This window comes from Zonotrichia albicollis, chromosome Z (genome assembly GCF_047830755.1).
Source record: "Zonotrichia albicollis isolate bZonAlb1 chromosome Z, bZonAlb1.hap1, whole genome shotgun sequence".
Taxonomy (NCBI): Eukaryota; Metazoa; Chordata; class Aves; order Passeriformes; family Passerellidae; genus Zonotrichia; species Zonotrichia albicollis.
Window position 1 is genome coordinate 86,927,384 of NC_133860.1, and position 16,985 is coordinate 86,944,368.

Sequence of the window (16,985 nt, forward strand, 5' to 3'; positions counted from 1 at the left end):
AAGTGCTCTCAAGCTTTAAAATATTAACCCTAAAAATGTTTAAACATTGAAATTTGTACAGCATCTGAACAAATTATTTCCCTAACGTATTTGGTTAAAATACTAATATGTTTTCAAGTGAAACAGGAGCAAAATCAGTTTGATAAATGTTCAACTATCCACTCCATACCTTTTCTGAAGTTTTCAAATACAAAGCCATCACAGTTCACACACAAATATCTTACCTAAAGTGCCTCTTTTTACCAAAAAAAAAAAAAAAAAATCAATTCCTACTCCCCCGCAAAATAAAATCTGAAAGACGGAACAGTCATGAATTTAACAAGGTAGCCACCCACCTCCCCAGGAAAAAAACAAAATGCACAACCAAACAACCCCACGCAGACCCTAAAATACTGACTCCTGAGAAACTAACTTACCATAATGCCTGTAACAATGTCACCTTTCTTCCTGTCCTTCGGGTGGTCCCCACTTTCACAGATGCACAGGAGGTAGCTATCGGGGACATCTGCTGTCACCTCTTCAACATCTACAGAATCATCCAGCTTCGACAAAGGGTTCACATGTAACAAATGTTCAAAAAAATACTACACGGATTTGGGGTGGACTGTTCATAGGTCTTTCCAGACCTAAGTACTCTCAGACATTAATCTAACAATCTTTTTCGCTCCTGGTATCTATTAAGTTTGTTTGAGAAATTAAATTAAGAACATGAGGTAGACAAGACCGGATAGAGCAAAAGAAAAAACTGAAGAAATAAATTCATTGGTTAAAAGCTGTTTCTCTCTTATTTTAACATTTTTTAGGCAAGACACACATTTGCTAAGTCCACTCCATGACCTCAGAAAGCAACTACAGTAAACACAACAAACCTGCAGCCAGCCCTGAAGAGACTGAGCTGTTTGTAAAGACAGCAGTATGTTTTTACCACAACATAAAATTAAAGGAACTTTATTTCCTGCTGGCACTCTTATGTCAGCCACTAGCCGCCCATGTTCCATCCTGGTGATAACACCAGAATCAAGGCCTCCCAAAGGTTAGTCTGAAACCAAGTTTATTTGAAAAGGATATCTTCTCCAATAAGTGTAGACTTAGTGTAGAGGGCAGTCAGCTTACGGCTGAAGAGAGAGCTTTTATTTTCTCCAGCAGCTTTCAGTGCTGCAGTTTCCATTTGTTTTATTACTCCAACCTACAGGCAGACAAACAAGAAACAAAGTTAGATCTCTGGCAATAAATTATTGTTTTTATTATTCTGTATATCTGGTAATCTTTTAAGATGTGCAAACAACAAATGCATAATTCAAGCTGGAATACATGATCAACAGAAATGGCTCTCACATCTATCCTACTAATGAGATTATAAGGCAGTGCTTTTCCTGACCCTTTTCCCACTCCTGACTGCCCTCTCAACTTCTGTACCTGTGCTTCTCATCCTATTTTGAAACAATTTAGCTGGACATCATTGCTTATTAGAGAATGGTTGCTTGCATCCAATTTAGAATCAACAAGTCCTTTTCTTGGAAATGGAAGCAGAAAAAGAGGCTGTCACCAGAAAGCCACAGAATTACAGGGATGCAGAACAGGAAGGAACAGAGAAAAAAACAGCGGGCTGGGATAAGAAAAACAAGGATGTGAGGAATAATAAAGCAGAGAGAGGATATGTACATTTCTCCTTATTAAATGCAAAAACACTGACAAAAATAATTGTTCTGGAACTGTCCGTGAAAAAAATGAAGATACTTCTCTGAATCTGCTAATGGCTCATGACACCCCCCAGCACAGAGAAACTGAAACAAAGGGGAAGTTGGCCATTTCTACTGCAGGAACCAGGGATAACAAGCTGCCCACTTCTCAGCTGAAACCAGGGGCTGGTACAAGCAGTGCAAGTTCTCTCGGGGCTGGTGTGTACTCAATTAGCAGGAGTCAGGGGTAACCTTGTGTCCCTTGGCTACGAGGCGGCGCACGTGGACGAAGAGCCGGTGGCTGGGGATGCTGGCGGTCATGAAGTTGTGGTCCAGGTGACAGTAAATGTTCAGCTCCTTGGCTGCAATCTGCAACAAGAGTCCAGCCAAAGGGTCACAAAGTAATATAAGAAGGTAAGGAGCTTATCTCTATGACAACAGTGATGCACAACTGCAATTAAAAGCTCGGTGGCAAAGGGAAAACATTCCAGGAGAAAGCCTGGAGGGGGCCCCTCCACCTCCCTGTCCCAGCATTGCCATAAACAGGGGATTCACTATCACAGGCTGCAGGTGTCAGGTTTTAAGGTTGCACCTTGATCTTTACCACTGTGAGGTAAACCACCCACACTGCACACACAGGGTCTGAAACACAGCTCAGCAAAAGGTCAAACGATTTTCACACCACTAGAAACGCAGCAGGAATGGAAGCATTTAGTTTGTGGTCATAAAGATGGGATTAACCTGGCCAATCAACCAAAATACTGAAAAATCAATATTGAACAGCAGAGGAAACTAAATACTTAATATAAAAAGTAAAAACACTGACTAAAATGCGACATTATCATGTGTGATTTGTATGGTCTTTTTGACCCAGGTGTTCACTGAGCAGAGGATGGGGCGCTAGGCAGGACCTGCAGGCAAACACTGACCTGTCTATCTGAACTGCATATTTCTATTTCTGGGCTGTAAGTACACCAGCAAATGAGCAGACAAATTACACAGCACAAATATGATGGGGGAAAATGAATTCCCAGTAACCAAGCAACATTTCTCACTGGTCTCAAGTGTGAAAATAGCACCAAACAAAGGTAGGTAGCAACGACTTTGGGACAGATCACAAGAAAAAACATTATGAAACATTTAAAAACCACCACTTTAACATCATGTTTGTTATATAGTCCTTTCCAGTTCCTGCCGATCTGCCCTGTGTAGGTGCCACATCCAGGAATGCACTCAGGATACTCTCTGCACCCAGGCTATACCTGCTATATTCATCTTTTCTAACACCACTTGCTCCACTGCCTTTCAATCTGAAAGATTCCTAATGCCATACATAACACTACAGTTATGTATTATATATATATATTACAGTAGAGTTCTGAGCCATGATGTGCAATTCATCTCAGAAAGTTTTTCAACTTTAACTCTCACAAAACATTATTCTAGGAACTCACTTTAAATTCTTAATATACAAGACAGCAAGCACTACCACGTGATTACAAAATAATAAATGCAATTTTGACCCAAAACAAAAAAAAGGTGTGCATAATGGATAGTCTTGAATTTCAGGGCACAGAGATTTTTCAACCTGATTTCAAGTAACAAAACAAAACAAAATACCCCCTTATGCCCCCCAATGAAGTCTCCTTCCCAGAACTGGCCCCAGACCCAGGATGACACCAGCAAAATCCAAGTATCTTTTCATAATCTTGGAAAAAATTACCTCTGCATCTTGTCCAAAGAACCGGTATTTGTATCCACATTCCACACACAAAACAGCATCTTTATACTTTTTCTTCATTTCTATAAACTGGAGCTCTAGTGGAGTGTAAATGCTTTTGGTTCTTTTATTAAGATTTGTCTCTGAAGAATTTTGAGAATTTTCATAGGACTTAAGAGAAAACTGGCTAAGATTACATTGTAACTCCTCCTGTGAATAAAAGGTGGAAAAGTGGAAATTAGGAATCATCAAACAAATCAGTCGCCCCTCCTTGGTTTGCACTGACCACAGAGCCAAAGATTGCTCTTGCATTGAAGAGCCCCAAGCTGCAGCACAACTATTGCAGCAGGATATACAGAACACAGTACATTTGGAATGAAAATGAATTAAAAAGTCATGAAAGTCAAAGTTAGTTAGCCCTCAGACAGCTGGGGGGAAATCAGAACCCTATTGTATCATAAGCTCCCAAAGCATAGACCAAGACAATGCAGGCTGCAGAGACTGGGCAGTCCAAACAGGCCATATATTGAAATAAGGATGAGTTGCTGCTCCAGTTTAGAGGTGAGAAACTCCAGCATGAAGAGATAAATAGTGTTCCAAAAATCCACAGGAAACCAAGGAACAAACCAATCTGAGTCTCAGTTCCATGTCTCAGCCACCAAAATCATACTCCTTCTCCAGTTCAGCAAACCTCTCAGAACAACTTAAACACAGAAAAACAGCACTACAGTTTCTAAAACCTCAAATGTGAAACGCTTTGAGCTCACTCTGTCTGCAGTTTATCATTTGCAATGACATTATGTAGCCTATTCTTGCCAAGCAACTTCAGCTCTACCATGCTGAGCTGCTCTGTATTGTCAGCAGTGATGGGTTCAGAAGTGCAAAGAAAAATGCTGAGAAGTCTTTCACTTACAGCAAAATTCCTCCTCCTCACACCACAAGATCAAATACAGATAGTATTGGTTAAAAAAATACAAAGACAACACCCTCCAGAATTTCTTAAAGCATATGAGTATCCAAAACAAAATCAGGTCGTGCTATAAATTCTGCATCTGCAAACAAATGAAATAAACTTCCATTTCTACACAGGGTCCCATTCAGATTACAAGAAACAAAGTGAACAGACTGTTTAGTAGCAATGGTAATTCAGAAAAAAACAAACAAACAAACAAAAAAAAACAAAACAAAAAAAAAACAGATGGCTTAAATCTTATATATCTTGGGTCATGGGAATGTACAAAGTGTGCAGTCAGAGAACAAGTGGGGAAAAACAGCACTTAGACTTAGCTGTAACTGCAAAATCCTCACAACTGCACACCACTAAGTAAGAGAACCCAGCCTAGCTCAAATAAAGCTGCCCTGCACCTAGAACTTGGGTGGCCTCAGGAGCTCAGATGTCTCTGCTGCAAAATCCTCAGCTCACAGACTCAGCACTCTTTGGCCCAAGGTCTGTGCCAGCCAAACAGGGTGACCTGGTCTCATTTTACAGGAAACTGTCATGACAAACCACGTGAAATAAGGGCATGGAACCAGGCAAGAGGAGTAGAAACAAACACAAAAGCCGACTTGGTGACATGGTCTGAGTTACCAGCTGGAGGAAGATTACAAAGTAAAAAGCAGGACACAAACAGCTAAAAGGATCCCTTCCAAGGAAAATCAAGTTTTCTGGGTTCTCTAACTGACCACATCCTCATAACCTCAAGCCCTCACCACAGCAGAATTATCTTGCCACAAGCTGCTCACTTCAGCATTTGGACCCCACATCCACTCAAAGCAGAACCCCTCCCAGGTAAAGGCCACAGCCCTCGGACAAGGAAGGTTAAAATCAGCTTTTTATACAAGCTCCTTCCCCCAAAGAGCCAGATGGAGAACTCCACCAAAGAGCAGCCACCAGAGAAAGCCGTGAGATGCATTCTAGGACCTGAGCAGCTGACCCCCAAACCCCCCCAATTAACTGATGTTAACTACTCCCATAAGTGAAGGGGAAGCAAAATACCATTACTCCATTCAAGTCTCTTGACTTGCACCATAGATATCATCACGACAATTTTTTGTGTGAGCTACCCCCACCTTCTGCAGATGAAAAAGCAGTGAGAAAAATCTTTACTAGTTAGATTTACCAGCAACTAGATTAAGCCACATCTCAGTGATAACCCTACACGATGTTCCTGCAAAGAATGCCTGCTGGAAATTTGAGAGCCCACACCTGGAACTGAAAGGAAGCTGAGCAAAGTGCCTCTCTGAACATGTGTTAATTATTAAGGTGCTACAGCTTCCTTCACAGGCACAGGTGACACCAACAGGGCTTCTGTTCCCTCAGGATGCTGCTGTTCAATGGTATCACTGAGGAGCCAGAGCAGCCAGCCTGCTCACCATGCAAGGAGCTTCAGGAAGACATCTGTACAAAACTACAGGTCTGTGGGGTTCTGCTGCACCACTCCACATCACAGCACAGGAGCACAAAGGGCAGCCCGTGCCAGAGTTTGCTGGTTTAACTCATAACAAGCAATCCACACACAGGGGCAAAGCTCTGCATACCTTCTGTGCCACCTTCGGGCCACTGTCCCAAGATGGGAGAGGATTTTGCAGCTCTGAGCTCCTCCCAGTAACACTGTGACATTTTTCCTTCTCCTGAAAGCCATCCTCCCGGAGGCTGGTGCACTGCTGGTTCGAATCACTGCAGAACTCTCTCAGCCTGCCCAGAGTTTCCAAACAGATACGGGACTTCTCACGCTTCTGAGATTCTTCTTTTGGTGAAAATTCACAACAAAAACACATTGGCAACTTATTTTATAAAACAGAACATCTATCAGAAGAACATCAGTAAGGACAGGCACAACCATTTTGCTCCACATCTCTTTACCCTGTGCTCCCTCTCCTCTCCCACTGCAGTATTTCTGCCAGCCTGACCCTGCACTTAAACAGCTTGGTTACCTTCCCTGGAAAACCAATATTCCTCGCATGTGTGCTTCTCTGTAAGTGGGAAGAGATTATTTTTAGGACTGACAACTGCACAGCCATAAAGTTAGCTAAGAAGACTGGGAATCAAGCAGATTTTCTTTCAATACGCTTCTTTACGCAGACAGTATTGCCTCTTGAGGGTGTGCTAGTGATACTTCAAAGCATCACACCAACAACTTTAATACCGTTCCCACTTTGAAACTCAAGAGGCTAATTCTTGCTATCGAAAAGTAATGAACTTTACATTCACTGGTTTTCATACCAGCATTACTTTATTAAATTCTCTGCTCAAAGCCAGATGGAACTCAGGCATTTCTGAGGCAACAGAGCAGCTGACAATGAAAAACTTATTTACTGGCTGCCAATGCTTGAGGGTTTGCTAACAGTGAACTCACTTTTATCCTGAGTCTTCAGTGGGTTACAGATCTCTTCCAGAGTAATCTGCCGTGCCTTGGTCTTCTTTTCACATGGTTCATTGCTTTCAGTAGATGTGCTCCTTTTTGTGCCACATTTAGAAGCCTGAAAAGCAAATTAAGCTAATAAGTTCAGTTACCTTTTCTGTTTGCTCTTCTCTGAAAGAGAACAAACAGCTTCACAGTAAGTTAAGGCAAAATTGTCCAACCTCCCATCCCTGGTATTGCTCAAGGCCAGACTGGAGGAGCTTGGAGCATCCTGCTTCTTAGATGTATTTTGAAACATGCATTTAGAACACTATGTAAACAGAAAATTCACCAATTTTGCTGTTTCATCATTGACCTTTTGCAAGAACCTTTACTAAATATGAAAAAGTAACTTGTAAATCCAACAGAACATAAACACTTCTCACAGAAGCACACAACAGGTGCTTTCAGCAGCTTGCATCCACATTTCATATCGTGACCTCAGATGGTTTAACCATGGAATTTAAATTTCCTTGGAACTAAGCAGGAACTCCAACCTCACCAACTAAACCCAAAACCTCCATATAACCACAGCCCACATGAGTAGCAGTTTTCAAGCCCACTGTTAAATACCACCAAATTAACACTAATTAGGAAGCCTCTTCTACAAGGGCGGAAAGATGTAACTACACCTTTCAATATATATTTGGACCAAAGGCAACCCAAGTAGCTGACTGAGCAGGGGCAGCTGCGGCACACGGGGGCCCTGAGCCTTTCCTGAGCCTGCCGGGCCTGCAGGGATGTACACCGACATCCTCATTTACATCCCTAAAACTTGCTAATTGCAGGAGCCCTTGACTAAGGGATGCAGCTGCTGCCTGTCCCACTGGTCAGGTCTCATTTCTGGCCGATCAGGCTGTGATCACTTTGATCACAGCTTGGTCACTTCTGAGAATACACAAAGAATACACAAAGATCAAACCCCAGAGAACATCCTGACTTATGATAACCTTAATATTATTCCACATTTTGCAAAACTGGAAGGCACAGGGGTTCAACACTGGTGTGAAGCAACAGTGGCATGGACCAACATGCTGGCCTTGCCCAGATCACCAAACCTGCACCAAGCCCCAGCTCCCCTGTAACAGGCACATCCTGCATTACAGAATCCCAGGGGATTTGGGGCTGGAATGTCCCTCTGGAGCTCCCAGCCCAGCCCTGGCCAGGCAGGGTGCCCTGGTGCATCCCACAGGATGGATGGCTCCACACAGGGACACTCCAGGCCCTCCCTGGGCAGCTGTTCCAGGGCTCTGCTGTCCCTCCATGCACACAAGTTCTCCCTCCTGCTGCCCTGCCCCTCGCTGCCCGCCCTTTGATGGCCGCTGCTGCTGCTGCTGGCACTGGCAGCACCGAGCAGAGCCCGGCCCGTGCTCTGGCAGCCCCTGCAGATGTTGGGGGGCATCGATGCCATCCCTGGCAGCGTTCCCTTCTGCAGCCTGCCCAGCCCAGCTCCCGCAGGCTCTACCCAGCACACAGATGCTGCCCAGCACAAAAATTCTCTCTGGGCCCTGCCCAGCAGCTCTGTGTCCTTCCTGCACGGCTGGCCCTGAGGACCCGGGCACCGGTGCCCACACAGATCGTACAGCTGGGAGCTGGCAGCCTGTCCCGCAATGACCGTTCCGCAGTCAGGGACACCGGGATGGACACCGGGATAGCGGGCCGAGCCCGCCCCGCCCCGCCCCGCGCACCGTGTAGCGGGGCCCGCTCTCGCCGCCGCTCGCCGCCGCCCCGAAGAATCTGCTCAGCACCGGCTGCCCCGCGGCCCCGCCGCCCCGCCGGCCCCGCGGCATGGCCGGGCCCCGCGCCGCGGCACCGCCTCCCGCCGGATGCGCCCGCTCGGCCCGCCCCGGCACGGCACGGCACGGCCCCGGCGCGGAGCGGAGCGGCCCGGCCATGGCGCGCTCGCTCAACTCCATCGTGGCCGTCAGCCAGAACATGGGCATCGGCAAGGACGGGCGGCTACCCTGGCCGCCGCTCAGGTACCGCGGCCCGCCGCCGCTGCGCCCCCCGCCCGCACTACAGCCCCCAGCGTGCTCCGCGCCGCGCGGCAGCGGGCTGGTGCGGCGGGGCCGCGCGGGGCGCGCTGGGAGCTGTAGTGCTTGAAGGGATGCTGTGTGAGGCGGGAAAGCGTGGCGGGAGTGCGACTGTGGGGTTGTTTTTTGCGTGGGCTCTCTCTCATGCGGTGGCCGCAGGTTATCGCTCATGCGAGCACAGCTGGGAGACAAAGGTCTCGTCTCGGCCAGGCACCGGCTAAGCTCTCCCCAGCCGCCTCTCCCCGGCCTCCAGCAACACATCCATCACGGGGGGATTTTTCATTGAAATAAAGAACTTGCAGAAAAGAAATATATATAAATTAGAGAACTTATTCTTAAGGCACGTTGTAACGCAGTCCGTGCTTCCCCGGCAGGAATGAGTACAAGTACTTCCAGAGAATGACGAGCACCGCCCGTGTGGAAGGTAACGTGTGGGGCGTGTGGCGCCACAAGCTCGGCTCCGGCCTTTCCCTGCCTCGGCCCTCTGCCCTGCCTGCCCTCACAAGTCCCACCTGTATTTCAACCCTTTCAATCGCCCGGGCTAGGTGAGGAAAGAGGATGAAGCAGGTATTTCAAAGGAGTTGCAGATTGGCCCTCTTAGGGAGCAATTTTCAAGTCCTTCTTTCACCAGAAGAATAGAAAACTTCATCTAAAGTTTATCTAACAAACCTTTAACGTCCAAGTTAAAATGGGAAGGTTTTCACAAGCTGCTTAATTAGCAGGGGTGGTTTGGTTTTTTTCAGTCTGCATTAGCTTATCTCGCTGGTTTGCTGTGGCTCAGCCTTGGCCATTGGACTCACCCCTCTGACCCTTGTGTCTAATTTTGCTGAGTTTTCTGAGTGCTGAGCCAAATCCATGCACCATAAAGTCCAAACCACAGAGCAGAAATACTTCAGTTGTTTGTCAACACTGTCACTTTTTCATGGTTTGTTTAGGGTTTTTTTTATCCGGTTAAAATTCACTTGTTTGTTAAAAACTCACTTTTGGTCAGCTTCGTATATTCCTCTATTTTGATTAGGTGCCATACTCCATTTTCTGCCTTGAAAGTCTGTTTTGATTAGGAGACTTACTCAAATTGTCTGATTTCAATGTTCCATAATCCGCAAGGAATGCCTGATCTCATTTTGAAGCAGTTCGGAGTGAAAAACTTTACGTATGTTTAGAAGACCTGGTTCAACCCTTTGCAACCCTGTGCTTACTAAAAAAGGGCAGAACACAACTGACAGTTGTCAGTCTTTTTAGATGTCTGCAAGCTGCATCTTACCTGGCAGAAATAAGCTGTGATCAAGAAAAAAGATGTTTGAAATATAATTACAAAGAAACATTTTGCTCTGTCCTGCCTGCAGATCTTTTGATAAGCTGTGATCTCAGATGCTGGGCAGGTAAAGGGCTTCATAACCAGACTTCTCAATGGATTGTGCTGCCATAAATCTTCACACCAGGGATGTCACCTTTGCCTCTGTTGTGTCTCATCCTGGAAACAACATGGAAAGAGTGACCATGTTGGCATTGTGGTTTTTTTGTCTGATAACTCCTTTTCCTCACGAAGAGAAACATTCCTTTCCTTAGCAGTTTTACGTATGAGAGGTAATCAGGTTATGAATTTTTGGGTTTGCTCAGAAATCGTATTTATGTGTGAATATTAGGGTATGATTGATCACCTGGAGCACTTTGGCTTTGGGTTTAATTTGAGTGGTTCTTCTGCTGGAAGTTGTTGTGACTTTATAAATCAGTTCTCATTTGAGAACTGGGGCCTGAGCTTGTGCTTTTGCTAACTGCTGCAGAGGGGCTTGGAAAGGCAGGGGAAGTCCATCAGTGTCTCTAAACAATTCAAATCCATTCTCTCCTGCTCAGGTAAACAGAATGCAGTGATAATGGGTAAAAAAACGTGGTTCTCCATCCCTGAGAAGAACCGTCCTTTGAAAGACAGGATTAATATTGTGCTCAGCAGGGAGCTCAAGTAAGTATGATAAATAAGGGCCCTGTAAAACAAATAAAAACCTGCACCAAAAAATGTCTGTAGTGCTACAGCATACAGTAGTCCCAAATGTAGCATATTTGATACCTGTTTAGAAAGCATTTAGAACCACAGTCTGCTGTTGGTTCTGAGTGTTATGACTACCTTACTCTTAATTTTGAATATTTAAAAATTCATTCACAAGGTAATTGTCATTACTTTGCTTCATGAGTACTGCTTTTCACTCTACTCACAAACCATTTGACAATTTTCAGTAGGATTTCTGACTCATTTAACTCTATTTCTCCAGTCCCTGCATACACTGGTGGCCCAGAGTTCATTTTTTGTAGTTCATTTTTATTAGGATTTGTGGATGAACTGTCCTTTTTCAGAACTCACTTCTTGAATGCATCACCCACAGTCACACAAATATTTTTAAACACAAATGTCCATTTGTAATGCTTTACTGCTTTGGAGGATGTAGGTTGATTTGCAGGTGGTTATGTGAGAATATTGGCTTTTCAGCTGGTTTTGTTGAATGAAATATTAACGTTCTGAAATTCAAATCAAAATATACATTTTATTTCTTGATTATCTGTATTGAATGATCTATGCTTAATTTATAGATTGTCTTTATCTTACAGATATGTAAATTTCTCAGTCACACTTTTTCAGAAATATGCTGTGAAATTCCAGATTCTTTATTTAGAATGCCTTCTAAATTGTAGTTATGCTTTGATCTGTTGAGCAATACTAGAGTCAGATGAGACTTCAAACATAATTCAGCAATAACAGGCACTTCAAAATAATTAACTGACATGCTGCATGTGGTTATTTGTTAATTCAGCAAAGCACATTTTGTGTCTAGAGTGTATTGATGATCGTGATCAATTGTCCTTGATTTATTCAGTAACAGAGCTTTGCTTTTTCTAGGGAAGCCCCAAAAGGAGCACATTATCTTTCCAAAAGTCTGGATGATGCTCTAGCTCTTTTGGATTCACCGGAGCTGAAAAGTAAAGTAGACATGGTTTGGATTGTGGGAGGCACTTCAGTGTACAAGGTACATTTAGCCTCCTCCTAAATTACTCATTTTCTGTGATGGGATGAGGATGAAGTTCCTATTACTGCTGCTTTAGAGGGTGCTTTCCCTTCACATTCCCAACAAACTGCAGTGATTGCTGCAGGACAGGTCTCAGAGAGTAGGATCCCAACTCTCAAGCTCAGAATACCTGTCTAGAAGCTGAACATTGCTCTTGCCAGTGGGCAAGTGTCACCCTGTTATTGTGCTTTTGAGAGCTTTTCATAAATACCTAAATTGCTGGATTCTTCAGAAAAAGCCCATATTATTATGTTTATTTTACTGAGCCCGTGTTTTTGTGTTTATTTTACTGAGATTGCTGACTGACCCTGCAAAGGGTATGAAAAGAAGAAAAAAGGAAAAGTGCTCCAGCGTGTTTAGCCCAGAGTATGACACTTTGTACATGTAAATGGAGAAGAAAATAGGATTTAGAGAGGGCTGACAGGTCATGGTGTTGCAATAACAGGAGATAACCACACAACACTGCTTTCCCATCCAGCAGTGTTCCTGCTGCTCCCACTCCCTGGGTCAAGAATTGTAAAGCAAATTCTGTTTAACAGTAAAAGGAACAGTGCTGCTGCCCTGTAGTCATTACAGGCATGCTGGGAGATAGACTGCAGTTGTTGCTGGGCACTCAGACGTGAGATGTGTGGTGACAATGCCATAATGCACCTGGTGGGGAGTCAGGGCTGATACTGTGCCCTGTGCACAGGGTAGCAAAATGCATTTCTCTGGTACTTCTTGCCTTTTGTGCTTTTCGTGAACCTCTGTGTCTGAGGAAATGCATCTTTGACAGTAAAGGAATGAAGTAGTTAGGGATTGCTGAGATTGTTAGAAGATGAGGTGAAATAGCACTGTTGTTCCTCGTGGTGAAGTCCACCGCGTGTTCCCTGTGCAGATGCATTCAGCCTGTAATCAGATGTTATCCTACAGATAACCTTTTTTAGACCATGACTCACCAATGCTCGCATTATAAATCGGCAGTTTTGATCGAGAATAAATTGGAAAGTCCTATTTGTACTGATCAGTACAAGGGAACGTGCAAAGTAATAGGAGACCTGGCTATCCTGGACATGGACAAGCATTGAGAGAGATGGGAATGTCCAGTGTGAAGAAGGGAAGGCTCCCTACAAGTAATATTTTTAGTGCCTGTATTAAAGATGCACAAAGGATTTTACAGGAGTATTTCCATTATACTATGTAGAAATGTGTGGGAAATAAAATAGCAATTGGTAATTGAAGGGAAAAATTTTGTTCAGTAGTTGTCGGTATTTGGTTTTAAGGCATTATTTTGATTTCACTAGTTTGTGTGGCTCAAAGGTTGAGACCTGATTTTGCTCATTAATACAGTCTGTTCTTTTTGCAGGTGGTTATGTGAGAATATTGGCTTTTCAGCTGGTTTTGTTGAATGAAATATTAGCGTTCTGAAATTCAAATCAAAATCTGCATCTTATTTCTTGATTATTTGCGTTTAGTGATCTATTATAGTGATTTAATTTATAGATCGTGTATTTATCTTATATAAATTTCTCAGTTACACTTTTTCAAAAACACATTGTGAAGTTCCAGATTTTTAACTTATCGTGCCTTCTAAATTACAGTTAAGCTGTGATAATTTAACTTCATTTGCACCGCCTGTGTTCGGTCCCTCCCTGTGCTCCTCCCTGGCCTGTTGTGGTGGTAGATAGTTCTTGATGGAGCTGAATTCCCCACAGGGTTGTTGGATAGGAAGTTGATTTGTTCTTCCACTACAAAGCCGAAGTGTCTCTGTTTACAGAACACCTGTTTTTATTTGTGAAACAGATTATTATTCTGTCATTTTGCAAGTGTGACTCTTCTTACCTCTTACCCCTAAACAAAGAAAAATACTGGTATATGTGTACAAACTGGATGGACACCAGTTCAGTGCTGTTCGATGCTTGTGTGCTGTGACTTACCTCTTTCATTTCTAACTGTTCTCTAGTAGAGCAGCTTTTCTACAAATTAGCCTCTCAGCGGTGGTTAATTAATTTTATTGGATTCCATTTGTTATTACTTGGTTCCTGTGCTTGTTGAAGTAGTAGCTAATAGCCTGCTGCATGGTGAGTCACCTTCCACAAAAAGCACTGCTCGTTGCCAGTTTAAGCGAAAGAGAGGAACAGCTACAAGCTTTTCAAAAATGTATTGTAACCAGCCCCAGAGTAGCTTTTCATGGGTTATTGTAATGCCCGCAAGGTCTGGAAGAGTTGCCATTTTCAATCTCAAAACAAAATATATATTCCTAACTCCTGAGTTTGTTGGTGAAAGCCTCACCTAACAAACATTATCTTAGAACGTTTTCACCCAAGGACCTTGGAAATATAAATATCTCTGGAAATATCCAGAGATGCTGCACCTCGAATGCTGTGATCAGTTTTAAGCCCCTCACAGCAAGAAAGACATTGAGGTGCTGGAGCATTTCCAGAGAAGAGCAACAGATTCAACTGTGGAGTTAAACCAAGGGGTAGATTGATATCTGGAATTCCAAAAAATATAGCACAAATCCCTAGCAGTGATATTAAGCATCAGAACAAATTACCTTGTGATGTGGACATCTCTCAGCACTTAAACCTTCCTGTCTCCCAAAGAGGTGTGATTCAGAAATTGCTTGTTGCTACTGGGCCTACTGTTCCTTTCTTCTCACAGGGCTATTCAAATTTTGTTCTTAACTTCTGTCAGATACCCCAGGCTCTGAGAATAGGGTATTGCTGCCACTTACCAGGTGGAACTGACACAGGGTGAAATTACCCCTTTAGAAAGTGCTCTTCAGCAGAGTCTAAAAGAGGAGATTCAGGGTGTAATTTTCGCGGCTTTGCTAAAAGCCTGTGATACATAAAATTGTGACTGAGTTTGTGTTGTTTCTAAAGGCAGCAATGGAGAAGCCAATTCATCATCGATTGTTTGTGACAAGAATCTTGAAAGAGTTTGAAAGTGACACATTTTTTCCAGAAATTGACCATAAAGACTACAAGCTTCTAACAGAGTAAGTACCAAAATGAGTACCAGGCTTGTCTTCAGAGTAATCTAATTTGAATGTTTTAAGGGTCATATTAAAGGCCATGTTGGTTTGAGTTTGAGGTGAATTTTTCCCCAGAATCATACTTCACTTACAACCTGGAATGGCACCACACTCTACACAGATTTTCTTGGAACTTGCTGTGTTTTTCACCTTTCCTATGATCTTCACAGTAAAGAATTGTCTATGTCAGTTTGCTGCAAAAATAGCTTTTTCCTATTGTTTCCTGGTTTAGAATTACTCAAATATTTACTAAGCTTTGTAACTCTCAGTATGTTGTTAGTAAATTGTATTTGGCCTCTGAATGTCTTTTATAAAATTGTCAAAGACAAATTTAATGGACTTGGGTGTAGAGCCTTGAGTTTTTTGTATTTCTAAGGTTATTCCTTCCCTCTTGAGAAAATTCCTTCTTCCTAATAAATGCAGTAGGAAAAGGTGTACAAAAACTTACCATTTCTGCCATTCACTGTGGTTTCTTCTATATTATCTTTGCCATATTTCTGTTGTGTTTTTATGTTCTCTCCAACAAGATTTCACCCAACAGGCACTGAGGAGCAGTAACAATTGAGACCCCTGAATTTTTTGCCTCAAAACCAGAAGGACCAGACCTGTTTTCCTCCTGCTGCTCCTGTTTTGGCTCTCAGCTGGTTACAGAGCAGCAATGGAAGAAATAGAAAGTACAAGGAGTGAACCTCTCCTCGGGGGGCACAGGAATGGATTAGCACAGCTCTGGGGGAGGATAGGCAGGGGCAGGGAAGAGGGATGCAGGACAGACAAGGTGGGTGGGGAGGATGAGTCATCTCCTCCAGCTCCAATATATTGTGAACTACTCTGTGCTCATTTGAGTGTCCTGAGATCTGACCCCAACGCTCCCTCTCGGCTGTTCCTAGCTATACGTTGTTTTTGGCCAATGTACTGAAATGAACATTGGTGTTAGAACATGATTTTGTAAAATCACAGGTAATTTCCTCACTGAAGTGGAAACCTGACGATGCCAAACCTTAGCAAATAAATTTAAAATGTATCTCTCCCTCAAAGTCAGTATTACTCATACAAAATCCTTCTTCTTTTGCGGGGAGATGAAAAGATTTTTGAAAGCATCTATTAATAAGAAGTGGTTTAGAAAACCTGGAATATAGAGGAACTCTTCCTGTGGTAGCAGTCACCTGTTTAGTAATCTCTTGCAAACTTGTAAAAAGCCTTGTCCTTAGCATTTCCTCTAAACCAACTTAGGAAAAGCAAGGCAAGGAAAAAAACCAAAATGTTCCATAATCTTGTCTTCCTTGGCTGACATTTTGAATAACATATTGGAGGCTTTAATAAAAAATGTTGGGTATTTCTTTAAGCCAAAAATAGGGGTGGTGTTGTTTTGTGTCAGAGTATGCCTTCTTGGTCTAAAAGACGTGCATATAAATCATGGATAGTAGTTAATATGAGTCCTAAAAATGGTGTACTGTTCTAAAAAACAATGTTTTCTTTTTTTTTTTTTCCCAAATAACTTGCTTTTCTGGTTGATTGGATAAATTACAGGTGAATTGTGATGATATTCTTACCTGCTTGTTGGCTTTTGCTTTTTCTTCTCCTTTCTCCCTAGGTACCCAGGTGTCCCTGCTGATATCCAAGAAGAGAATGGGATCCAGTACAAATTTGAAGTGTATGAAAAAACTGTCATGGCACAATAAGGGAGGCATTTTGTACTTCTGTGTAAGGGCAGGTATTTTAAACCATGAAATTTTACCGAGTGTAAAGATTTAAAATTAAAATTTTGAAGAAAATCATGCCTGATGGTAAAATACCTCAGTAATGAATGGTTCCAAAAACCCCACCCCACACTTTGAAGGCACACCCTGCCGAAGGGGGTCTGAGCAATTCCACGACAAAGGTTGCAGGAGACCTTGCACTGATCCTACAATCCATGGCAGCATCCCTGACAATTCCACAGATAAGGAAAGGCATTAGACTGTGTTAGAGCTTTTCTGCTGAATCAAAGAGTTTTAGCATCTCTCTTCTTGTTGAAAACACGCTGCACTGAGAAAGCACCAGTCCTCCCAAGTTTGACTGGGGTGCTGTATCCGTTGATAAC

At 43.2% G+C, this 16,985-nt stretch overlaps 1 protein-coding gene across 2 annotated transcripts; it reads left to right on the forward strand.

Moving 5' to 3' along the window:
- Positions 1-8,286: 8,286 nt before the first annotated feature.
- DHFR (dihydrofolate reductase) lies at positions 8,287-16,697 on the forward strand. 2 transcript variants are annotated; one of them, XM_005495622.4, is made up of 6 exons: positions 8,287-8,779; positions 9,208-9,257; positions 10,688-10,793; positions 11,724-11,850; positions 14,754-14,869; positions 16,497-16,697. In XM_005495622.4, exons 1-6 carry the CDS (start codon positions 8,589-8,591, stop codon positions 16,582-16,584), a joined length of 678 nt encoding a protein of 225 aa, XP_005495679.2. In that variant the 5' UTR covers positions 8,287-8,588; the 3' UTR covers positions 16,585-16,697. The 2 variants fall into 2 exon arrangements, with proteins under 2 accessions (XP_005495679.2, XP_014128652.2); XM_014273177.3 differs by lacking the exon at positions 9,208-9,257.
- The last annotated feature ends 288 nt before the right edge of the window (positions 16,698-16,985 follow it).